The sequence below is a fragment of the Rhinatrema bivittatum genome, chromosome 2 (genome assembly GCF_901001135.1).
Source record: "Rhinatrema bivittatum chromosome 2, aRhiBiv1.1, whole genome shotgun sequence".
In the NCBI taxonomy this organism is placed as follows: Eukaryota; Metazoa; Chordata; class Amphibia; order Gymnophiona; family Rhinatrematidae; genus Rhinatrema; species Rhinatrema bivittatum.
Window position 1 is genome coordinate 726,285,378 of NC_042616.1, and position 25,665 is coordinate 726,311,042.

Here is a 25,665-nt window from a genome sequence, read left to right on the forward strand (position 1 = left end):
GGGAAGGGCTCAGCCAGTCAAATCTTTCAGTGTATAGTGCTTTGTGTATGAGTGCTAGAATATACATGAATATACATGCTTTGCGTTTGAGGGTTAGAATATACATATTTAAAAGCATTGTCTTAAGGTTTATCCTAAAAAAAACTTATACTCTTTCTCCCACTTAATTCCATCATTAGTTTTGCTCTTGACTTAAGTAATCTTTTGCTTTGCAGAATCCTTGGAGGAGAGAGTCAGAAAATGACTTGATTCATCCTCCTCACCAGATGCTCCCATGCAGTTAGTTTGAAACAGTTCTGAGATCTCTGTGTGGTGAGAGGGAACATGATTTGAGTAGATCCATTCCATCATCCTGTTACTGTTATGAAACAGGGCCTATTTATCACAAGGGTGCTCTTTAGTATTTCTTTGCCTTTTGCAATAGATACTGGTATATCAGGCTACCACTTAAATAATGCAAATAGAGTTGGCATAGATTCATGGATTATGATTAAGTCAACAAAAGTATATATGACTCGTGTTACTGATTGTTTGACCTCACAGTTGTTAAGAATTATGGAGAGTTTAATCAGGGCATTGTATAAATTCATAATTATTATTTTTTTTTAAACTCCATAATCTAATTCAGTGACTGATAGCAAGAGTATTCTCTGACAAGAACAAGATGCAGCTTCTTACTATATCTCTTAGCAGGATTGGTGCAAGGGTATTAGGTCTTACATCTCCCACCTCTGATTTACCTGCTGATGGTAACTCCTGCCAGCAGCAGCAGTTCTAGCAAAGCACTCCCTCTTTTGTCAGTATTGGTTCTGACACAGCAACCATTCAATATCATCCCTCTCCCTCTGTCCCCTGCCCATAGTGCCCGGCATTACATTTCTCTCTCCCTGCCCAGCATCTCTTCATCTCCGTTCCCCCTTCCCTTCTCTCCATGCCTAGCTTACTAGCATCACCCCAATATCTTTGCCCTCTTTCCACAGTACTAGCATCCTCTTTCTCTCTACCCCACTCTCATCTGCCTAGCACCCTCTTTCTCAACCTTGCCAACTGCTCAGCACCTTCTCATGCTCTCCACCCCCACCCACTCTACCCTCTGCACACTCAGCATACTCTCTCTCTGCTGCTCAGCGTACACTCTCGCTCTCCATTCCCTACCTGCTCAGCGTACTCTCTCTCTTCCCACTAACTACCTGTTAAGCACACTTTCTCCCCACTCCCTACCTGCTCAGCATTCACTATCTTTCTTATCCCTACCTGCTCAGCGTACACTCTCGCTCCACTCCCTGCTTGCTCAGCGTATATGTTCTCCCTCTCTTTCTTCACTCTTTACCTGCTCAGCATTCACTCTTCTCACTCCCTATTTGCTCAGCATTCACTCTCCCTACTCCCTGCCTGCTCAGCATTCATTCTCTCTCCCCCCCTACTCCCTACTTGCTCAGCATTCACTTTCTCTCTTCCCTACTCCCTACCTGCTCAGAGCATTCACTTTCTCTCCCTACCTGTTCAGCATTCATTCTTCTCTCCTCTCCCTTCCTGCTCAGCGTACGCTCTCTCTGTACTCCCTACCTGCTCAGTGTACTCTCTCACTTCCACCACCCAATACGTGCTCATTTTCTCTTCCCCCCACCCCCACTACCAACTCAGTTCCCCTCCCCCTCTCTCTCCATCCCTCTACACTTTCCCAGCATTCCTTTCCCTCTCTCTTCCCTCCTACTGTGGAAGTTCCAGAGCACCTCCTGCATTCTTCAGCTGCTGGTGGTATGGACTCTACCCATATCCCTGGGCCTTTTCCTATTATTTGATTGCTGAAGTGAGGCCCCCGCCCAAGGACCTCCTCTTGTTCTTCAGCTGCTGGTGAAATGGGTTCTGCCAGCAGCTCTGGACTTTGTGCTGGCAGGATTTTGCCCCCGCAAATTTTAAGCTTTAGATGACTATCTAGTTTGCCTAATGGAAACACCAGCCTTTTCCACTAGATTAGCATTGGATCCTCTCCCTAAATCTGTGTCTAAGCTGGTCAGGATTCTTGACAGGTTGTGAATCCTTTATTTGGACCAATATGAAGATTATGCCAAGATCTTGTAATCTGGCATTTTTCAAGACTACATCAGCCTAGCTTTCAGATATGGATGGTAAAGCCTGACAAGAATCCAGTTTTTTTCCCCAAGATCAGCATGACAACTAGAATGTTGATCTCTAAGCCAGTCAGACATTTAGAAATATTCATTTGGTTTTAACAGCTGATTCTAGAAAACAATTCTGAATTCTCCCTGAATGCCATTTCCCAAAGGAGTAAGTGTGCCTTCTGGTGATCTTATTGTGCACAAGTTTGAAAAAGGGGGGGTTTCACTTTGAGCCCTTAACCCAGTAGTGTATTACTAAATGTGACATGTCCAGTTTGAAGATCAGTATTGTCAGTACCGTTCAAATGATTGTAAGAAAGCAAATGAAGGAGCTAAATGTAAGTGGTTGGTTCTTTTATATCGTCAAAGCAGTGATTGTATTGTGGTCACTAAAACCATTTCGGTAACTGTGAGAATGAAGCGTTGAATGCTCCATGTATTAGACCAGGGGCTGTTCAACCTAGTCCTTGAGAGACACCTAGCCAGTCGGGTTTTCAGGATATCCACAATGGAATATGCATGAGAGAGATCTGCATGCACTGCCTCCATTGTATGCAAAAATATTTCCTGCATGTTCATCATGGATATCCTGAAAATCTGGTTGGCTAGGTGTGTCCTTAGGACTGGGTTAAGAACTCCTGTGTTACTGCATCAAGGCCTAGTACTGCATGCTGTCAAGCACAAGCAGCTCCGGCTCTTGCTCCTTGGGCTGATCACAAAGCATACTGATAGGGAATATTCAGAGCCCCCTGGTAAAATTGAAAAGTATGTACACCTTATGAGTGACCTTGTGTGATCTCTGTTTTCAGACATACCTTTTGGGAAGTTGTGCTTCAGATCGTAACATTGTGCTGTATGACATGAGACAAGCTACTCCACTGAAGAAGGTACGATTTATTCTCTCTTAAATTTTTCAAAATTCCTGCTGAACTAATAGCTTATACTTATAAATGTTAATGTGCCTGAAAGTAGTCTCAACCTGTCTTTGGCATGGATCATATGATGGGTCTGAATCATGAGCTGAGGATTGCCCTTTATTTGCCTTTGGACTGAAATTGAGAACATTTATGATATGGGGCAATAATTCCCTGTCACTTAACCCCTATTTGGACTCTGGCCAAATAAAGAACATAAGACTTGCTATATTAGGTCAGACCAAAGGTTCATCGAGCCCAGTTTCCAACAGTGGCCAAGTCAGGTCACAAGTGCCTGGCAGGATCCCAAGGAGTAGATAGATTTCCATGCTGTTTATACCATGAATAAGCAGTGGATTTCTGCAACTCCACCTTAATAATGTTTAGTGGACTTTTCCTGCAGGAACGTGTCCAAACCTTTTTTAAATGCAGCTACACTAATAGATTTCACTACATCCTCTGGCAATGAATTCCAGAGCTTAATTGTGTGTTCAGTAAAATAATATTTTCTCTTATTAGTTTTAAATGTATTACCTAGTAACTTCATTGTGTGTCCCCTGGTTTTTGTACTTTTTGAAATAGTAAACTGATTAAAGTTTACTCGTTCCATTCCACTCATTATTTTATAGACCTCTTCTTGTTAACCCTTCCCTCCCTCAAAAGCATCATTCCTGGCCGCAAGATATCAGATTGAAAGCAGCAAAAGAATTAGGTGAAAAGAAACCGTTATTTCTGAATTTAAATTACCTTTTTTTACTCTATTGACTATGTCTCTCTTTAAAGAAATCATGCTTTTTTTTGTGGGTTCTTTTATTAAAATGTACAGCACACTATTTAGCAGAGAGTTTTGTTGCCCTGTCCTTTCCTGGTTAGTAGTTATTTCCCTTAGCCCTTCCTCAACAGAAAGATTATCTGAAGACCCATCAACTACTGTCTTATGTTGTTATAGATGCTGGGCTGGCTTTTGCGGTATGCGACTTCTGCACTCATTCAAGGTGCCAGACACAAGGCAGTGCCATTATTCCCTCGCAATGTGGCCTGCCACCTGCTGGGCCAAAGCAGCGGGCTGAAGTACCATCACATCCATTCCCTGTTTCTAATATGGGACCAAAGAAAAGGTCTTGCTTCCTCCATTTTACCCCCCCCCCTCCCCCTCGCCACTGGGTGCTTCTAACCTGCTCCTGCTGCCACCGACCTGTCTTCATCCTAGATGGTTCAAACAGTTGATCTGAGCCATGTGGGAGGATGAGAACCTGGCAGAAGCGATTAGAAGTGCCAGACTGCTGTCCTGTTCTCCTTTTGGCCCCAGAGAGAGGAGGGAGGCAGGGGACAATGGAAGGGAGAGGCAGAGAGTGTCTTGGGAGGCAGGAGGAATAGCTTGAAGCTGTAAAGGGAAAGAGGGGGACTCTGAGATTAGGTGAGACGAATGAAGTAACTTTTGGGTCTCAGGGGTTGGGTGAGGAAAGTGGGTGAGAGCAGGTACACGGAAATTGAGGACTGAGCAGTGATTTGGGGGATTGGGGTCATGAGAAGAGTGGGGACTGGGGGAGTCTGCATTGACTCGGGAGATTGAGTTTGGGGGGGGGGGGGGAAATAGCAGGGCCTTGGGGAATTGTTGGGTGGGGAGTTCTGGGATTGGGTGAGGGGAGAGCAGAGTGTGTGGGATTGCGTGGTGACTTGGATTGGGCGATGGAGAGCTTTAGAGCAGGCACTGGGGAAACTGGGCAGTGACTTGGGGTTTGGGTGCAGGGGACAGTGGGGTCTGCAAGATTGAGCAGTGACTCAGGAGGTTAGATGGGGCTTAAGCAGTAAATAGGGGACTGGGTATAGGGTAGAGCTGGGACTCTGGGACTAAGCAGAGACTGGAGGATTGGGTGCAGCAAGATTTGATGGGACTGAGAGATTGAATGGGGATTTGGAGATGGGAGAACAATTGGGACTCAGAGATTGGGGTTGGGGGAGAGGGTAAGAAACAGGGAGCTAAAGGCGGGGGGGGGGGGAGGTTAAGAAATGTTGACAAGGACCGGGAAGGCTAAAGGGGGTGGGGGGTAAGAGGTGATATTAGATGACTGATTTTTTTTTTTTGGTATTATGAGTTGTAAGGGAAACATCCTAGTTTTGCTCTGCATCCATTGGTGTGAAAGGTTTTCTGGACAGAAAGCAGATTTAATAGATCCGAAGGTGCAGCGTTGATATTGGCATTCTGTCCCATCTTATATGAATCTCAGACTTTATTGATGTCTGACCTTCCTGGGTGAAGGGGAGAAGAGACACAACACCAGTAGCAATAATGGGTGGCAAAAATCCTTATGTATGGAAAAACCAGAACAAGACCGTTGCCTTGGAAAGTAAAATATTTATTATAATTAATCCAGATTAAAAAAAACTGCCCAACTTGTTTATAGTACACACTGCCATTTTTAAACAGAATTGAATTCTGAAACAATTTGGATGACAAAGGTAATTATTGATTTGTTTTTAAAAAAAATTTTTCAATTGTTTGTGTACATACATTGTATCTATTCGCTCTTCTCATCTCTTCTTTTTGTGATATATTTAAATGTGTATTTATTTATTTTGTGTCATCTTTTACACACATGTATGCATTATTTTTTAAGTGATCTGTTTTAGTCCATATATCTTATGTCCATGTATTTATTGAAAATATAATGTTAACATTACTATTGTGATTAAATTAAAATCTTTTTATTAATATTTTAAAGCTCCTGATGTAGCCGTTAAAGCGAAACTCGGCCAGAGTCAGACAGTGTTTTTAATCTGGATTAATTATAATAAATATTTTACTTTCCAAGGCAACGGTCTTGTTCTGTTTTTTCCATATTTGTGGCTACACTTGACTGTTTTCCACTTTGGTTTTTTTTTTTGGTTTTTTTTAAATCCTTATTCACAGACACCTGTGGCTGGCCGCGGACCACACTGAAGCAGAGCAGGTTCTGGCAGAGTCTTAGGCATGGACGGAGCAGGTGCAAGGGGACTCCGTAGACCGGGAACAAGATACACAGGAACAAGGCTTTAAAAACAGAAGTCTCCCGGAGGCTTGCGCTGCAGAAGAGAAGAAGGCCTTGTACCACGAGGTGCCCTACACAGCCACGGACCAGGATAGGTGGGCACAAGGAACCTGGGAACTGGATGCAGAGGTGAAGACAAGGGTGTCAGGATCAAGACAACAGGAACACGGAGTGTCTGGGACGCCTGGAACACCAGGATGTGGAACAACAGGACTTTTAGGAACGGAAACACAAAAAACAGAACATCTGGAGCATCAAGGCTTTCAGGAACGAACTCAGAGGACAACGGGACAGCTGGACATGGGACATCAGGATTTCCAGGAACGAAGGCTCAGACGAAGACAAAGGAGCTCCAATGAGAAACACAGGACCTTGAAGAAGCGATGGACCTCAGAAGACTCCTGGACTGAAGGACTGGAACATCCAGGAGCGAACTGGCTCCTTGCGAAAGAAACGAGGGATTGGCAAAGGGCCCTTTTTATAGGGCTGAAGCAAAGCAGGTCGATGATGTAAGCTCCAAGGGCCGCGGGGCTTTTCCCGCCACTGGCCCTTTAAAACTCGAGCTGAGGTGCGCGCCCGCACCTAAGGAGAAGCAAGAGAGAGCAGGCATGTCGGCAGCGTCCCTGCCACATGAGAGGCCTGAAGAGGAGCGGCACCCTGCCATGAAGACGGAGCACAGGCAGCGGCAAGGACAGCTTCCTTGCCGACCGAGGACCCCAGCAGCGGCTCCAGCCGCAAAGACGGAGCAGGAGCAGCAGCGGCAGCTTCAGCCGCGGAGGAAGGCTCCCGACGGAGGCACCAGGAACGCAGGAGAGCCAGAGCGCAGCAGCACGGCTCGTCGCGAGGGAACGACGTCAGCAGCCTGACTGACTGCGGCAGGTAGGTGGGGGGCTGCCCGCGGCGCGCGGGCAGAGTCACAACAATTTCCCCTACCAACAGATGGAGGCAGACAACACTGATTTCTCTGTGACATCACAGACACTGCTTAGGAGGTGGTGCTAGCAGTGAGAATCCAGTATCTTGTATTTGCTGTGTAGGGATCACACCCCGGGCAATACTGCTGGTTGCAGCCAGGAGAGCAAGCCCGCTTTGGAGTTCCCAGTTCTTGGTTGAGCTGTGGAGTAGCAGAAAAAAAAGAGTTTCATTCTCTTTTAAGAGGAAGGTTTGATGGTGGTGTCCTCCTCTCACCTCCCTTCCTTCTGTGCTTGTGAGTATAGAAAGAAAAAAATGAAAGAAACAATAAGGAACTTTACGGGATCCTTCTCTTCTCTGTAGAGTCATGAGGAGCCATTTCCCTAAGGACTCTCAGGGATGTGTAGTGAGTAGCAATCGGCTCCGGCGTTGGAGGGTGATGCCATGATTAAGTACGTCGCATGAGGGTGGGCCGATGATAAAAATCGGCGTGCGTCTGCTGTGGTGCTTGTGGAGTGCATAGCAAGCCTGCAGAGAAGGGGCCGCTCTGCCTGGCCTGCATGCATGTGAGGGGAGATGCTTCTTCACACTGCAGCTGATGCAGAACCTTTCTTCTCCCGTTCATGAGCAGCGGCAGTCACAGGCAGGGCTGGAGGGCTTACCTCGTGGTGTGGTACAGGCCCTGCTGCTTTGGTGGCCATTTTGTCAGTTCTCAGGTTAGCAGACTCACGATGTGTGAGGAGGCCACGATGCGTTCGACCCTGGTCCTGCTGACAATTCCCACAGGGGCCATGATGTCCCCCCTGCCCCCAGGAGAGCTAAGAGACCTTTTTGCTGGAGTCCTGGCAATTATTGCATCAGATCTCCTGTGTATTAAAGAGACCATCAGATAGTGCAGCTGCAGAGGCCTCTAATGTTCCTGAGCCCTGACCTCTAATTTGACACTATAGGTACCGCCCAAGAGAGCGTGTGCAGCCATTGAGGCCCCGGGCCCTTCATGGGAGGCGCAGGGGGTTATGGAGATGAGGCAAGGTCAATCTCCTTGGAGGAAAGAAACATTTCTTTGGGCCAGAGGCTTACTTCATCATCCCCCTGTTCCATTGGGATAACATTGGAGGTTTAATAGAGCAGATGGTTTCCTGCTTGTGTCTCAAAGACGTGAAGTCTTAGGACACCGGTGTGGATCCAATTAATAGGGGGAAGTGGAATTCTCTTTTTATAGGGCTGACAGAGGTCGGGGGCATTTTCAAGCTGGGTAAGCGGTTCTTTGGTGCTTCTTCCTCTGCTTTCGTGGCAGAAGAAGACAAGAAGTGGGACAAGAAGACAGAGGGCTAATGCCAGTTCCTCAGTGGGGGCCAGTAGAGCCATCTCCTGAGGTTCAGCAGGTTCCCTCTATCCTGATTTCCACCGGGTAACGCTTGCAGAGTTTTTCAGGGAATGGACCCACATGAGATTCGACTAGTGGGTGTCTGAGATGATTCACTCAGGTTGCACCCTAGACCTGCATTGTCCCATACAAGACATCTTTAGGGTTTTTCCCTGTTCCACACTGGCCAAGCGGAACTTTGCTGAAACTGCAGCTGTTGCGGGCAGTGGTACCTGCGCCTGTTACTGTGGGGACACGCCATTAGACCATTTATTTTGTTGTGCCCAAAGAGAGGACGGTTCCTTTTGTCCCACCCTGGATCTCAATGGCATGAACTGCCATTGCCGGGTGCCAAGTTTTGCATGGAGACACTGCAGCCATACTCTCCGTGCTTAGTCAGGGAGAGTACCTTGAAGCTTATCTGCACATTCCCTTTCGGGTCAGGGATCAAAGGTACCTACGTTATGTGTACTGCAGGAGCATTTCCAGTTCTGGACATTACCATTTGTTGTGGTGACCGCACCACACGTATTTACTGATAGTTATGGAGCGGCAATCCTCTAGCGCAAGGGAATCGCAATCTACCCGTATTGTGATGATTGATTAATACGGGCGCCATTGCACGATGAGGCAGAGCATGCAACTCGTCAAATGGTTCATTAGAAGCCATTAGAAGGCTTGGGCTGGGTAGTCAATTTTTGCCAAAAGTATGCTACAGTCCATGCAATCCCTGAAGTATCTGGGGGTGCGGTTCGACACATGGGTGGGAAAAATGTTTCTCACGGACGAGAGGGTGCGTGAAATTCTCTTAGGTCCTGTTGATCCTGGAGATACTGGTCCCATCCACATGGGATTATCTATAGGTGCTCAGTCTGATGGTAGTAACCCTGGATTTCCCCTCCAGGCATCGCTCCTGACGCTTTGGTCCCCGCAGTCACAGAACTATGGGGTTTGACTGCCTCTGAGTCAGTTGGTGCACCAGTTGCTTCACTGGTGGATTGTTCCCTCGTTTTGTTGAAGGGAGTTACCTGTTCACTCCTTCCTAGGTTTTGGTCATGATGGATACAAGCCTCTCAGCTTGGGGAGCTCTTTGTCAGGATCAGGTGGCCCAAGTGTGGTGGTCTCCGAAGGAAGCTTCTTGTTCCATCAGTAGGTTGGAAACTAGGGCTATTTATTTATCTGATTTAGCGGGTTATAAGAAATGATAAATAAAGTGCGGCCAAAGCAGCATACACATTTTTAAAAAAGAACACAATACAATCAGATACACATAATAAAAACAAATAAAATTTCATTAAATCTTTAACAACCTTCTTAATAAAAGGGAAACACTAGGTCTGCCCAGTTGAGAATAACCATGTCTTGATTTTTTTGTCCTAAAAGATAAATAATTTGATTTCACTCTTATATCCAACGGCAAGCTATTCCACAGCTCCAGACTCCAAGTTGCAAAAATCTTTTTCCTGGTTCTATCTTTCTCACTTCTTTTCTGGAGGGAACAACGCACAATATATCATTTTGGGAATGCAAATTGTGACTCTGGATTTAACGCTTAATCTCTTTGTTCAAATACTTTGCCCCTGCACATGCAATGCCTTGAACATCAAGGACAAAATTTTGAGCTTTTTGCCAGGCACTTCTCCAATTCCTTCCCCTACTTCAGGGGAGGACTGTTTGAGTCCAACTCAGACAATGCCACCACGGTGGTGTATGTGAGTCGACAGGAGAACCAGGAGTTGCAGGGATTTGGCGGAGACGTCATTACAAACCCATGGATAGAAAAATACCTCTGGCTACTTTCGACGGCTCACATAGCTGGCCAAGACAATGTACAGGCCAGTTTCTTCAGTCGAAATCTGCTGGATCCTGGAGAATGGGAGCTGAACTCTGAGGCCTTTTGCAGGATTTGTTGCATGTGGGGTTGTCCCCAGGTGGATTTGATGGTGACCCAATGAAATGCAAAGGTAGACTATTTCTTCAGATGCCGAATGAAGTGGGGGTTGATGGGGATCAACGCCCTAATACAGCCCTGGCCAGAGGGCATGCTCCTGTACGTATTTCCTCCGTGGGTACTTCTAAACTGACTGCTATGTGTTATGGTTATTGGTGTTTGGGTGGATCCTTGGCACTGTGGCAGCTGACCACACCCACGGGTGGGCAGTCCCATGAGAGACCACGGTGTCAGGCTAGACTCTAGACACACAAACACAGATTGAATCTTTATTTAAACAGTTTTGAAAACCACCAGAGGTGGCAGTAGTGAGTAGTAGATGTTGAGCCCGGCTGGGTGAGTATCCCACAGGATGCTGGAACAGCGGATCCTCTGCTTGGCTGTGCTGTAGTGGAAAGAGACTGAGAATTATGAGTACACAGTGAGAAACATTCATAGTCCCAGGTAGAATAGGAGAAGCTCTGAGAAAGGGAGAGCAGGCCCTCGAGGAGCGAGTACCTGGTCCCTTAGAGCAGGGAGACTCAGTGCTATTGTACTCACACAGCGGTTCCACTAGACGAGAGGTCTGGCACTGGAACAGAGGGCAGGCCCTCGAGGAGCGAGTACCTGGTTCCAGGGAAGCAGTACTGTGGAGTAGATGGTAGTTGTACTCACAGATGGATACTGTTAGTGAAGTCTTCCAAGTAGAAAGGATTGTAGATGCAGGCAGCGTCTCAGGGAACATGGGCCCTCGAGGAGTGAGTACCGGTTTCCTGATAGCTCCTGAAAGAAGCAGAAGAGGGCCCCGAGGAGCGGGTACCCCGTTAGCAGTAAGAGTTCCAGATATCGCTGGAGTGGCAGAGTAGCTATGGTACGGAGAGCGAATTCCATCCGTAATCGTTCCGGTAAGGAGTCCGATTCGAATCGTATCGTTGCTAACTCGATTAGCTAGCAAAAGAGGAAGGCTTAAATATCCGGACAGCATGACGTCATCTCAAGGGGACGCCCCTGAGGTTCGCGCCAATGAGGAAATAAAGTTGAGGGCGGCGTGCGCGCGCACGCGCCCCATGGTACCTTGGAGGAGCATGGCGGGAAGCAGCACCAAAGCCGGTCCGGGGATGCCGGAGAGGTTGGCAGACAGACGCTGTGACAGCCAGTAGTCCGAGGTGAGAGGGAGGAGCCGCAAGAAGAGTAAGGTAGGCGGGGTGAAGCCGTCATGATGCATAGAGCTGGAGAGCAGCCGAGTCATTCTGGTTACGCTGAACTGGCCGCACAAATCTTGTTATACTGATCTACTGCGGCTTCAGGTGGGCTGCCCCTTGCAGTTTCTGAAGGTTTGGGTCTCTTGGCCCAGGGACCTGTGGTCATGGAAGATCCGGCTCCAATTCTGTCTCTCAGCTCTTGAGCTTAGTCGACTCCGCAAGAAAGGGTGTTCTTCGGAAATAATAATTATGCTGTTAAAGTCTCAGAAATGGTCCACTTCCTTAGCAGCTTTGCCATTCTAGGTCAGTGTCTCCCTGGCAGGCTGATAATTTTGTGTATTTTGGCTTTTCTTCAGGGTGATCTGGATAAAGGGCTGGCCCTGAATTCCTTAAAAGTGCAGTTTTTTTCTTGCTACTGGGGGCTCATAATGGGCATCTCTGTAGGGGCTCACCCTGATTCTGCTTCCTGAGATGTGAAAAACAGTTACAGCTGACTTTCTGACCCATTGTTTCCCCGTGGTACCTCATTCTGGTCCTTGAAGGATTTGTCACTGATCATTGCCTTCCTGGTTGCGGTGTGTTCTGCGCAGGCATTCTTGGAGCTTCAAGCCTTATCTTGTCAAGATTCCTTCTTAGTGATTTTTGGCAGAGGTGGTGGTTTTTCAGCCAGTGACTTCCTCTTTCCCAAAGTTGAATACTGCCTTTCATATTAATCGGCTGATTTCACTGCTGTCCTTCTCTCACAAGCGGGCCGATTCAGTAAAAACGCGGGAGAGCGGACGAATGCCCGTTCTCCCGGTGCGCGCACCGACCACTTGCCGGTGAGCGCGATTCAGTATGTAAATGAGGTGGTGCGGTAGAAATGGGCAAAAGGAGGCGCTAGGGACACTAGCGTGTCCCTAGCGCCTCCTTTTGCCCCGGAACGGCGGCTGTCAGCGAGTTTGACAGCCGACGCTCAATTTTGCCGGCGTCGGTTCTCGAGCCAGCTGACAGCCACGGGCTCGGAAACCGGACACTGGCAAAATTGAGCGTCTGGTTTTCGGCCCAACAGCCACTGGCCCAATTTAAATTTTTTTTCTTTTTTTTTTTTTTTTACTTTTTACACCCTTCGGGACCTCCGACTTAATATCGCTATGATATTAAGTCGGAGGGTGCACAGAAAAGCAGTTTTTACTGCTTTTCTGTGCACTTTCCCGGTGCCGGCAGAAACTAGCGCCTACCTTTGGGTAGGCGCTAATTTCTTAGAGTAAAATGTGCGGCTTGGCTGCACATTTTACTTACTGTATCCCGCGCGCATACCTAATAGGGCCATCAACATGCATTTGCATGTTGAGGGCGCTATTAGGTGCCGTGGGTTGGACGCGCGTTTTCCGCCCCTTACTGAATAAGGGGTAAGGGAAAATGCGTGTCCAAGAGCAGGCTAACAGTGCGCTCCGTCGGAGCGCACTGTTTGGACATGTGGAGGGTTATCTTATGGTACTCGGAGGTTGCTAATGCCTTCCGCGTATCGGACAGGTTGTTGGTCTTTTTTTGGGGGGGGGGGAGGGGGTTCACGTAAAGGTGACGCAGCCTCTGATGCCACTGTGGCTCACTGAATGAAAGAGACGATTAATTCAGTTTACTTGCTGAAGTTCAAGAAGCCTCCAGAATTGGTACATGCACAGTCCACAAAGGCCCAGTTGGCATCTTGGGCAGCAGTGTATGCATTTGTGCCGACCAATATTTACAGGGTGGCCACTTGGTTTTCCCTGCACCACCTTTATGAGGCATTATCAGCTGGACGTGCTGGCGTGGAGAATGAGGCTTATGGTGCAGGGGTCCTTCAGGCAGCTCTCGCATCCTACCACCAGTAGATGAAGCTTTGGTATTTCTCACTTGTCATGGCTGGAGTGTTGTAGCAGTACGAGATGAAAGGACAAATTTCCTTACCTGTTAATTTCTTTTCCATTAATCCTGCTATACCAATTCAAGATCCACCTGGGAAGCGAGGTCGTATTTCAGACTGTTCTAGTTTCGGCATTGGGTTGAGGATTTTAGTCTTTCTTTTTCCTTAATTTTAAGTCCCTTTACTTCCTTTCTTTGTGTTAGGTTGCTAGGAAGCTTTTTCTCAGTTTTCCAGTTGAAATTGAACTTGGGTTTACTTGTTGATGGGTGGGTCTGACCCGAAGTTTTGTCAGAAGGATACTGGATTCTCGCTGCTTGCACCACCTCCTAAGTAGTGGCTCTGATGTTACAGGAGAAAACAGTGTTGCCTGCCTCCATCTGCTGGTAGGGGAAAATATCCCACTTGTCATTGCTGGACTAGTGTAGCAGGTCTGATGGAAAGAATTAACAGATAAGAGAATTTCTCCTTTTCACACAGGGTGCTGATCAGCCTAAAACTAGCTCTGATTACTGTTCAGCCATTTGACTAAGATGAAATCTAAGGAGTAAAGCATTAGAGGAGGACAGTCACTTCTTGACCTTTTAGCTGTACTATATGGGGAGCTAATGCCTTGTCAACTGATCCCAATGAAGACAAAGCAGAAGGATTAAACCTACTGTTGTGTTGTGTGTGGTGTTTTATTTATTTTTTTGTTTGTTTTTTTTTAGAAGCTACTGAATGATCTAAGCCAGTAATTACAGCCTCTAGGCGGAGCTGTCTGTCTGCTACTTCCTCCTAGGAGCTGATAAAGTGCAGGGCTAAATAATTATTTTCTGATCTTTTTTTCTTGTAAATTAAACACGGCAACTTGGTTGCCTGAGCATGAAAATGTGAAGAATAAAAGGTAAATGTACAGGCCAATTGGCATACCAATATAAACTTAGTATTATTAATTTGAAACATAGCATTCCTTTTTAGTTTGTTTTTAATGTTCTTCATCCTCATAAAAGAAAATTGAGCTGCTAGTACAGCTCTTTTAAAAGGCATGCCTTTTCCCTCAAAACAAAGATGAGGATAGGTGTGGGGGAATCCTTTAATTCCTTCACAATGCCTTCTCTTGCCACTAGCCAAATTATTTATGCTCAATCACATACTGTTGCAATAAAATGCACACGCATCTACATCCCCTGTGCGCCTGATGCAATATTTAAATGAGAAAGAAAGTGGAGCAGGGTACAAAAAGGGCACACTAAGAAGAAATGTGTATTTCTAAGCTGAAAAGTTTATTGCATCAGGCACACAGACATCTAAATTATGCGTTCTTAACAAAAGTGCATCATTTACGTGAAATTACGGAAATCTGCAATGCGTGTTATTTACCAAAAGAAAAAGAATCGCGCATGATTTTTTAATGTCTCTTTTAGCTAATCATCGTGCTCTGCTCCTACTCCCTAAAGAAATTTTTAAATTTTTTTGTTCTAACCCCAGATAACTAAATCTTATACTAATCTCTCTAAAGAACCCTACAAGGGGCATGAGAGGATATACAGAAAACTCTCTCACGCCACCTTAAGGGATCAGCCGCAGCTATCTAGCCCAGTCCTCCTTAAGGATCAGCCCCTCAAGGGATGCTGGGTTAAGGGAAGCTTTCTTCACCATACAGTAAGAGTCAGGGCCCAGAAGAGTTAGGCCCTGGAGAGCAAGCAGGAACCAAGTTTATGTGAAGACCTGCTGTGTGTAATGTCTTAGTGCTACCAGTTCTGCAAGGTGAGCTGCATTTGTTTTCTGTTTTGTTTTCTCACTGTAAATACATTTACATCTAAGGAAACAGCCAAAGTTTTCCTTCTTATTCCTCTTGGCTGTTTTCTAAACCACGACCGGCAGTAGTGACATCTTCTTGCCTAAGCAGGAAGCACAGGCAGAAGCCCACAGCTGCAGTAGAAGGAAAAAAACCAAAAAAAAAACCTGCAGAATTTTTTTTTCTCTTTTCCTGGAGCCTCACAGTTTTATTTACCTAACCCAGTTACAACAGGCAAAGGGGGCTAGTTCTGCCTGTGCTGTCAGGGTTCAAGCAGTAAATGAGGGCCGGACAGGCTGCATATTTTATTTTGTTTTGCATTTCCCTCTCCTTCCCTTGGAGAAATACATCGTTTGGAGGCCGCTTGGAAAGCAGGGAAGATGAAGCAAGTGAATCAGGTCCTTTCTACAGGACAGTAGCAATTGCAAAGCGCCCTACAGACTCAAATTGACCAACAGCAAATGCTGTAAGAACAAGTTATGCAGCAAAACACAGAGCTAACTCAGGTAGCAGAGGCCATGCATACCGCTATGACTAGGCCACATCTCTTGTCACCAGTCGTATTTAGGACGAAGACCCTGATTGTTTCTTGAAGGACTTTGAACGGACCACTCATTTGGCAGGATGACCAGAAGATAGATGGACTATCTACCTGGGGAACCTTCTTACAGAGAACAGTTAAGCTATCTTCCAAATTGCCTACCTGGAGGTAAGGGTTACATATGCCAAAGTCAAAACAGCCATCCTGAAGAGGGCAGGACTTCCTGGAAGCCTACAGACAGTGGTTTTGGCAAAGAGTTCTCCAGCTAAAGGAAAACCCATGGAAACCTTTGCCCCGACTTAAGGATGTGGCTTGAAAGTGGCTTCACCCAGAAGAGAAGACTGGAGTGGAGGTTACAAACGCAGTTTAGATGGAATAATTCCTAGATGGCCTAGAATGCCCCGTGCAGCAGTGGGTGTGCTGACAACTGAACCTTATGCTAGAAACGGCATTGAAGATGGTGGAGGCCTATTACAAAGCTTAATCTATTCCTTAATCGCACTCGGCACCAGAGGCAGCCATCTTACCCGTGGAGGAGGAGGAGAGGCAAAAAAGAGGTGAGGCAGAGCAGTCGCAGCCGTCTGCAACTGGACGCAACAGGTGGGAGTTCTTCCTTGGCTTCCCTACCTTGTGGTGATAGGATGGGACTGTCCAAACTTTGAGAGCCTGGGGAACCAGTTCACAATGGGGTTATCCCACAACAATGAAGAATTGGAGTTTCCAGAACTCTTTCCCTTAGAAGTCCCAGACCTGTGTCATAAAGACTCTTAAGCCTCCTAAGTCCTGGAGGCAATGCCAATAGGACAAATACAGCTATGTTGTGAATTTAGAGACAACCAAGGAGGAAGGGTCGGAATCAGGGGAAGAAAACCAGTCCATCCATAATGTCTTACCTAGCACCTTTGGGAAAATGGAAATAACCCGGGGAGCTTCAGACAGGCCCAAGGGGAGGATGAGTCCTTTAAGTGGGCCTGGGATCATATATAGAGACTGGATGGAAAGTGAGTACCTGGAGAGCAGGTTACAGACCCTAGTCCTTCTTAATTTGTAATGAAATGGGACCTACTTTATAGAGTCACAAAGGGAAGTGTGGAAGGGGAATTGATAGAACAACTCCTAGTTCCCAAGCCATATTGCCATAAGGTCACACAACTAGCCCACAGTCACCTTCTAGGGGGTCACCGGGGGGGAGAAAAGACCCAAGAGAAAATATTGGCACAGTACTATTTGCTGAGCCTACATAAACAGGTGCAGTTGTATTGCCAGTCCTGCCCTACCTACCAACTCACAAAGCCTGCCGGTGTACAGACGGCCCCTCTCACACCAATGCCCATAATTAAGACCCTTTTAGAAAGGGTGGGCATGAACCTGGTGGGGCCACTAAAAAGATCTACTCAAGGAAATAAATACATCCTCATCATTCTGGATTATGCTACAAGATATCCAGAAGCAGTACCGCTACAGAACATAAAGACCCTGATGGTGGCGACTGCCCTAATGGAAGTTTTTTCATGACTTGGGGTGCCCAAGGAGATCCTGACAGATCAGGGGACCCTATTTGTCTGTAAGGTAAAGAAACAACCTTGCACCTTACTTAAGGTAAAGACTCTGTGCACCTCAGTTTATCACCTGCAGACCGAAGGCCTTGTTGAGCACTTCAACCAGATGTTCAAGCAAATGTTGAGGAAATTTGCGGATGAAGATAGCAAGAACTGGGACTTCTTGCTACCCTACATGCTGTTCATAATCCATGAAATGCCCCAGAGCTTGATGGGGAATTCCCCTTTTGAATTACTGTATGGGAGGAGGCTGAGAGGAAACTTGAATATAGCTTGGAAAACTTAGGAAGAGAACCCTGGGCAGAACTTCATGGACTACATTCTCTGAGTGCAGGATCGCCTAAAAAAAGCTGGCGAGGCAGCCGCCTATGCCTAGAAAAGGCTCAGTCTACAAGGCCAAGCTTACAGTCGCCCCACAGTCCAAAGATTATTCCAGCCAGGGGAATACGTCTTTGTCCTCCTCCTCCCCTCTTTGGAATTAAGCTGTCAGCCCATTGGCAAGGACCCTATGAAGTTTTGGAGAAAATAGGGCCCATGGATTACAAAATAGCCCAGCCAGATAAACAAATGAAAACTCAGATCTACCATGTAAACCTTTTGAAGAAGTGGGTTCCACAGGCGTGTGGCGGACTACAAGAAGAAGAGTTTGATCCAGAGGTTGGGCCTGAAGTGGACCAAACCTAGATTCGTTTTGGAGAGCAGCTGTCTGCCGCCCAGACAGCTGACTTAAAGCAACTGGTGAAGCAAAACAAGGAGATCTTCTTGAATCTACCAGGGCATACCCACCTGGTACGGCATGAATATCATTAGGCCTCCTGGAGCTAGTTGTTGTGTGACAATGATCCTATCAGATTCCCAAGGCCAGGCACTGCGTCATTGAGACCGAAATGAAGGCAATGCTCCGGCTCAGAGTTGTAGAGGAGTCTAATAGTGTTAGTAACAAAGCCAGATGGGAGCATAAGGTTCTGCATTGACTTTAAAAAGCTCAACAAAGTTTCAAAACTTGATGCATATCGGATGCTGCAAATGGATGAGCTAATTGAGCATCTGGAATCAGCCCAGTTCATCTCTACCCTGGTCGTTACAAAGGGATAGTGACAGGTGTCTCTCATGCCAGTGGCAAACAAAAAGACTGCATGTTTGATACCAGGAAGACTTCCAGTTCACTGTCCTCTCTTTTGGACTCCATGGCACCTCCACAATGTTTCACCGCTTCATCGACTGCCTACTCCACCCATATCAAGGTTATGCAGCCGCCTACTTGGATGATATCATGGTGTACAGCCCAGATTGGAAGACACATCTAAGCCAACTCCAGGCCGTGCTAACCAGACTGAGGAAAGCAGGACTGACAACCAACACTAAGAAGTTCTTGCTGGAGATCAAGAAGTTCATTACCTTGGGAAGGACAAGGTCCATCCGTGGACCCAAAAAATCAAGGCGATCACACAAGTGCCAGTCCCACAAACAAAAGCGAAAATGAGAGTGTTCCTAGGGGTATTAGAAGGTTTATCCCCAATTACTCTGAGAAGGCAGAGCCTCTCACAAGGCTGTTGTTGAAGAAAGCACCAGAGAAGGTCCAGTGGTCAGCGGAAGCAGATGAGTCCTGGCTCCAAACCGGTCCTGATAAGCCCCAACTTCACTAAGCCCTTCACGGTGCAGACAGATGTCTCAGAAGTAGGCTTGGGAGCAGTCTTAGTCCAGAGAAGGATGGCCAAGAATATCCTGCAGCAAACATTACCTGGAAGTTGGTGCCACTGGAGAGGCGCTACTTAACAGTCCAAAAAGAGGTCTTGGCAGTCTTGGGGGCCTTGGGGGCCTTGCGGTACTGTCTGCAGTTCACAATCTTAATGGACCACCAACTACTGCTCCTATGGGTAAATAGAAATAAGGAGTCCAGTGGGGGAGGGTGATAAGGTGGCTCCTGGGCTTATAGCCATTTAACTATAAAATACAATATAGGGCAGGATTGGAAAATATTAATGCAGATTTCCTGTCCAAAGAGGTGACCCTGGTACAGGCAGGTGCTCATCCAAATAAGGATGAACTGAAGGGAAGGATACATGAGGGAATGTACAGGAAACTCCCTCAAACCACCTTATTAAAGGTCTGGCCACAGCTATCCAGCCTGGTCCTCCTTAAGGATCAGCCCCGCAAGGGATTCTGGGTGAAGGGAGGCTCTCTTCACCATGCTTAAGGAGCCAGGGCCCAGAAGAGTTAGACAAGCCCTTGGGAGCAGGCAGGAACCCAGTTTATGCGAAGACCTGCTATGTGTAATATGCTATCAGTTCGGCAAGATGAGCTGCATTTGTTTTCTGTTTTGTTTTCTCACTGTAAATAAACTTGCACCTAAGGAAACAGCCAGAGTCTGCCTCCTTATTCCTTTTAGCTGTTTCTTAAGTCACGACTGGCCACGATACTACAGGCCAATACAGAGGACCGAATTTCTTATGTTTCTCGAGAGCCCTTAACTGCAAATAAAGTTTTCTCCACCTCAAGAGCTGGGGTTAATTTTCCAGTGTAAAAACATGTGCATTGGGCACCCAGCCTTTTGGGTACACTTTCCTGCATCGAGTAGTAATAGCTAATGTCTTCATTTACATGGAATTTAAAAGCGATGGGCGCTATCCACTATGCGTTTGTTAGGGCACACATTTTAGACGTGCTAATCTCCTTGCATAGGACGCTATTATTGCGCCCCTGAAACATGTGCCCAATCGCAAGTAAAACCATGCGCTAGGCTTGGTCACATCTTATTGCATTGGCCTATCAGTAGATTTATAATTCATGTAAATTTGCCCTACTGCATTATCGGATCATGTGCTTTTTAAGTTATTTAGATAGCAATTTTGAAAGCAGATTTCCACGGGTAGAACACATTTTACTCAGGTAAATTGGCTTTTGGAAAATAGTCTACCCTCAGTGTATGTACATTTTATCCATATTGTCAGGAGGTATTCCTGAGGACATGTGTACTTTGGGTGACGAAAATAACACAAGTAGGTTCATTTTCATATCTACACTCTCTATTTTCCTTTTATTCTTTCCCCACACCAAACATGAGTGCAGATACCATGGCTACTTTGTACCTCTAGCAATAATCACAGCAAAACTACTCATGCAAGTTTTGCTTCCATTTCATCCTGCTATACCAATCCAGTCCTTACAGATGGGTTATTTCCCCCTACTAGCAGATAGAAGCAGAGTTCATTGCCTTTCCTTGTAACTTTATTGCCACTACTTTGAGATGGTACAGCAGAGAAAAACTCAGTATTATGTGCCTCCAGCAGATAGCAGGACTCACTGGTGGTGCAGCAGGATCTGCAAAGGCTTTGACACATGCATTGGGCCAGGCCACTGGTTCTTCCACTTACTGGGTTCCCAGTTCAAAGGGGGTCTAGGTGGAGCCTGGGGTGGAGGTGGGGGAGTTTCTCCTCAAAAAAACAAAACAAAAAATCCCACCAAACAAAAAAAAAAAAAAATGGAGAATCATTTGTATTTATTCCTTAGCTCTGTGCTCTAAGAAGCATCCTTTTGCCTGTCTCCCCATCCACCTCCTCCACTCTTTCCCTCTGTGGCTGCCTGAGTATTTTCCAAAAAAAAAAAAAAGTCAAATGCTACAAGAGAAACCAAGCAACAGAAGCTGGCTGCTTCTTGCTTAAGGCCTGCTCCTGGGGCAAAGGGATGACAGCAGTTGAGCAATAGCCAGAAAGTGTAAATGCTTGCGAGAGGGAAGGGGTGTGGTTGACTATGGAGTTTCTTGTGGCTGTGTTGAGGGCCTCATGAAGAGATTGGAATGTGGCTGTCGCAGCTGTGCTTGTGGCTGCCGCCGTGCTGCTAACACTGTAGGGCCTTTCTCTCATTCGCGCCGGAGAGGTCCCTCAGTAACCATCTACTGCTGTCGATTCGGCAGCCGCTGCTTCTCCTTCAGTGGAAGAAGCTTCAGCAGCCATTATCAGATCTCCTCCCAAGTTGGAGGAGGCTTCAGGCGCTCCAGTTGTGATGTGAATGGTGACCATGTTGGATCTGTCTCTTGCGATCCCTCAGTATCTCCTCAGTGATATTCTGGGGGCAGGTCATGTTTTGGTGCCTATAGAAATCTCTTTGAAATTTGCTTCCATGTGTCAGGCAGTTAATGGAGGAGAAGTCCATAAACTGCTATTAATTAATAGGGAATAGCCACTGCTTGTTGCTGGCATTAGATATGGGATTTATTTAATGTTTGGGTATTTGCCAGGTACTTGTGACTTGGATTGGCCACTGTTGGAGACAGGATACTGAGCTTGATAGACACTTGGTCTGACCCAGTATGGCATATCTTGTGTTCTTATGTTAGGATTTTATCCTGAAACTCATTTGGGGTTTTTCTTGTTATATACAAGTTCAAGAGCTATTTATTTCTGATGCTTTGACATTGGAATATTGGATCTTTCTCTGCTGCACCACTTCTAAGTAGTGGCAGTGATGTTATGAGAAAAAAAACTGTATGTTCTGCCTCCATCTGCTGGTACAGGGAAATAACCCACCTGTAAGAACTGGACTGGTGTAGCAGGATTTATGGAAAGAAAATTAGCAGGTAAAAACTTCTCCTTTGGTTATTGAAGTAAATCTTGCAAACTCTGGTATTGACACCAATGTGGACAGTTTGATTGTTGCCTGCTTAGTGTTGCTTCCGTAACCACCTCCACTGAAACAAAATTCTCTAATTTTAAGCTGTTTATGTAAAGAATTCCTTCCTCTAAAGGTGGTGAAATCTATTTCCCCTCAGCCCTACAGAGTGCTCTTCTTTCTAGTTGCTGGTGCTAAAGTTAAAAGAGAAGAAACGGCTGAAGGTTGTGGGATAAAAGAGGCTTGAGGTGGGATATGATGGAGGTCTATAAAATCATGAGAGATCTAGAACATGTTAATGTAAATTGGTTGTTTACTCTTTCTTATAATACAAGGACCGCGGGGGGGGGGGGGGGGGATGCCATGAAGTTAGCAAGTAGCACATTTAAAATAAATTGAAGAAAATTATTTTTCACTCAATGCATAATTAAGCTCTGGAATTCGTTGCCAGAAGATGTGGTTAAAGCAGTTAGTTTATTTGGGTTTAAAAAAGGTTTGGACAAGTTCCTGGAGGACAAGTCCATAAACTGTTAGTCAAGCTGACATAGTGAATAGCCACTGCTTACTACTGGTATTATTATCGGGATCTATTTAATATTTGGGTAATTGCCATGTACTTGTGACCTGGATTGGCCACTGTTGGAAACAGGATGCTGGGTGTGATGGACCCTCAGTCTGACCCAGTATGGCAACTTTTTATGTTCTTATGTGTAAGATTCCTGTGAGGTTAGTTGTTGTTTTTGTACTGTGATCAAATTTCTACTCGATTATTATTACATTTTTTGAAGGAATATTTCCACACTTTACATTTGATGAAACGATCTCCAAACATCCAGTTCCCTTTTATTAACACTGTGGCCCTTGCCAGTACCTTAAATGAAATGAAAGTTTCCTGTTCCTTCTTAATCCCGAAAGTTTTATATGTCCTCCCTAGTGCTTTCTGCACTGACTTTTTGTCAGAGATGGATGATTTGTTATTTTTTGAAAAGACCCCACCAAAATAGCATTGTTCCCCCCCTCCTTTATTTTCCATCAATAATCCAAGGCCAGTTGGAACCAAACCAGAAAATTATGGACATATAATAAAACATTGAGGTCCATATTCAAAAGTCATTTAGATGGATAACTTTCAAATTATCTGTTTAAATGGCAAAAATGTCATATTAAGTGACTTATCTGGCTAGAATTTAGCCAGCTAAATCAGGGGCATTCCAGAGACAAGGCGGGAGTGGAGTTAGCTGAATAAATTATCCGGCTAACTCAGATATTCAGAGTTAGCTGGATAATATATCCAGCTAACTCTGGTCATGCCGCTGACCTGGCCTAAAGTTAGCCGGCTAACTTTTAAGATAGCCAGGTATATTGCGCTGCTGAATATTATACCCTGTTAGTTAGCCAGAAAAAGTTATGCGGCTAACTAGCCAAGCTGCACTGGCTGAAAATGGACCTCTCTATTTAAAGGATTTTTCCTTCAGCAGTTTCTTGCCATCTGAAGCCTGTTGTTTTTGGCCATATCAGGGCTTCTGAAACCTGTCCTGGAGACTACTACAGCCAGTTGGATTTTCCGGATATCCACAATTAAAATATGTATGAGATAAATTAGCATATCATGGAGACTTAGTGTACACAAGTTTATCTCATGTATATTTATTGTGGATATCCTGAAAACCTGACTGGCTATCGGGTCCCCAGGATAGGTTTGGGAAGCCCTGAGCTATGTTGTTATAGTGTTCTGCTGATTTGGGGTTGAGAAGTATTGAAACACTTGGGTGTTGGTGTACATCAGATTGGCATTACAGAAAATTGTGAAGGATAGAATAGCTCTCTGGTTACCCTTCTGTACCTGCTTTCTGTTGTAGGTCATTCTGGAGATGAGAACAAACACTTTGTGCTGGAACCCAATGGAAGCATTCATGTTCACAGCAGCTAATGAAGACTACAAGTAAGCTTTTCCCCCCATTGTAATGCAGCTAATATCAACAAGGGGGTCGTATCTCATAGGCCTTCAAGCTAGACGCTCACTTAAAAAATAATTGAGCGTAGCTAAGTCAATATCAAATTCTTTGAGCCCAATTCAAACTAAACATTCATAATCGGAAAAATGATTTTTATACCAAAAAAGCTTGAATTGGCTTTTCATTATTCTCTGTGATGGACCTAAACTGAATAGCATTTTTATCCAGAGCCCTCTGAGTGCTAATCTATGTATTTATTTATTTCATTGATTTTATGTATATACATAGTATACCCTGTTCTGAACAGTGGAAGGGCAGGTAATAAATCTTTTTAAATACATACATAAAGTAAATATTGCTTATGCAATTGCACGACTGCTTGTGTTTTGTGGGTCTGGATACCCCTGTAAACTTGTTTACCCCTCAAATTGATAACTCGTTGGAGTGCCTGGAAAAGTAGTTGCATAGAAACACAGAACATGATGGCAGATAAAGATCATACAGCCCATCCAATCTGTAAAGAAAAATAAAATATTTTCCAAATGTGAAGATCTTATATTTTAGTATTGGTGCAAAATGCTTTTGTAAATATGCTTAAAATAGGAAAATCACTAGTGTGACACCTAACTTCATGCCTGTTTTTCCATTTGAATAGATTAATACTAATTCATGGTTTTATAATGGGCTGGTGCACACTCCATCCGTACTTGGTCTGTTTTTTAAGATGCTTTCTTTCCTTTTCAGTGTGCTTTTCATATGAGAGGCGACTGTATACTCCAACAAGAGAATTTATTTCACACACACTAATTTCCATGGAAACTGTGGTGAATACTGCAGTCTATACTCTTTCATGTAAATTATGTCTAACTTAGACCTAGATTCATCATTTTGCTATAAATTTCTCAGGCCTAATGAGAGAGAGGAGAGCCTCTTTATAAGGCTTTCTAATTAGTCAACTATTTATATCTCTATAAGAGGGTCGACTAGTAAATCCAGATGAGGTTTTGGTGGGGGTCTAGGGTTTAAGGGGACAGTTTTACATGCACAGAGGTACGAACAGCACAGTACACATCAGTGAAAGTTTCATGTGATTTGGAGTGAGGAAAGGTACACAAAGATGAGATCTGTACATTGTACTCTCGTCCTAACTTGATACCATCTAGGTAGAGATTGCATCAAACTAGGTTGAAAGTACAATGTACAAAATCTCATCTTTGTGTACCTTTTTTCACTCCAAATCACAAGAAATCTTCACTGATATGTACTGTGCTGTTCATACCTCTGTGTATGTAAAACTGCCCCCTTAAACCCTAGACCACCACCAAAACCTCATCTGGATTTACTAGTTGACACTCTGATAGAGAAATAAATAGTTGACTAAAATGTGTGCCACCCCAGTGCATGCTTTCTCTCTCTCTCCACTCCTCTCCCTCTCCCTGTCCCTCTCCTCTCTGCCCGAAATTGGATTTGTGAAAAATCCTGTTTTTCTGCCACAGCGCATAGCTATCATAGGCATAATGCTAGGAAAAAAGGTGTAGTTATTTCCATTGTTATATCCTGTGACAGTACAACGCATGCGTTATACATGCTATCGCATGCAGCGTTAGTACTTTTCATTTCCATTTACTCCCCTCAAAATCCGCCCACTTGAATACATTTTTGAAATTTGCATACTTAGCTTGCGATGCAATAAATAATACCTGCTTTATGGCTTTATCCCGGGCGTTAGGGCCCTAACGCATTTTGATGAATGACCTTGTTAGACAGAAATGGCCAAGGTCATCTTTTTTTTTTTTTTTCTTTTAATCTATTTGTTCTGGAATTTTGAGAGGGCACACAATTATACACTGGAGTTTGGACAGCAGAT

The 25,665-nt window shown here is 45.2% G+C and overlaps 1 protein-coding gene across 1 annotated transcript in view; it reads left to right on the plus strand.

Annotated features, from left to right (window-relative positions):
- The window catches only part of DCAF13 (DDB1 and CUL4 associated factor 13), a 207,943-nt gene that overhangs the window by 53,732 nt on the left and 128,546 nt on the right, over nt 1-25,665 (plus strand). Inside the window, exons 6-7 of the mRNA XM_029591856.1 lie at nt 2,930-3,007; nt 23,703-23,785. Of these exons, the coding sequence (XP_029447716.1) occupies nt 2,930-3,007; nt 23,703-23,785 (161 nt within the window). The remainder of the gene's footprint in view (nt 1-2,929; nt 3,008-23,702; nt 23,786-25,665) is intronic.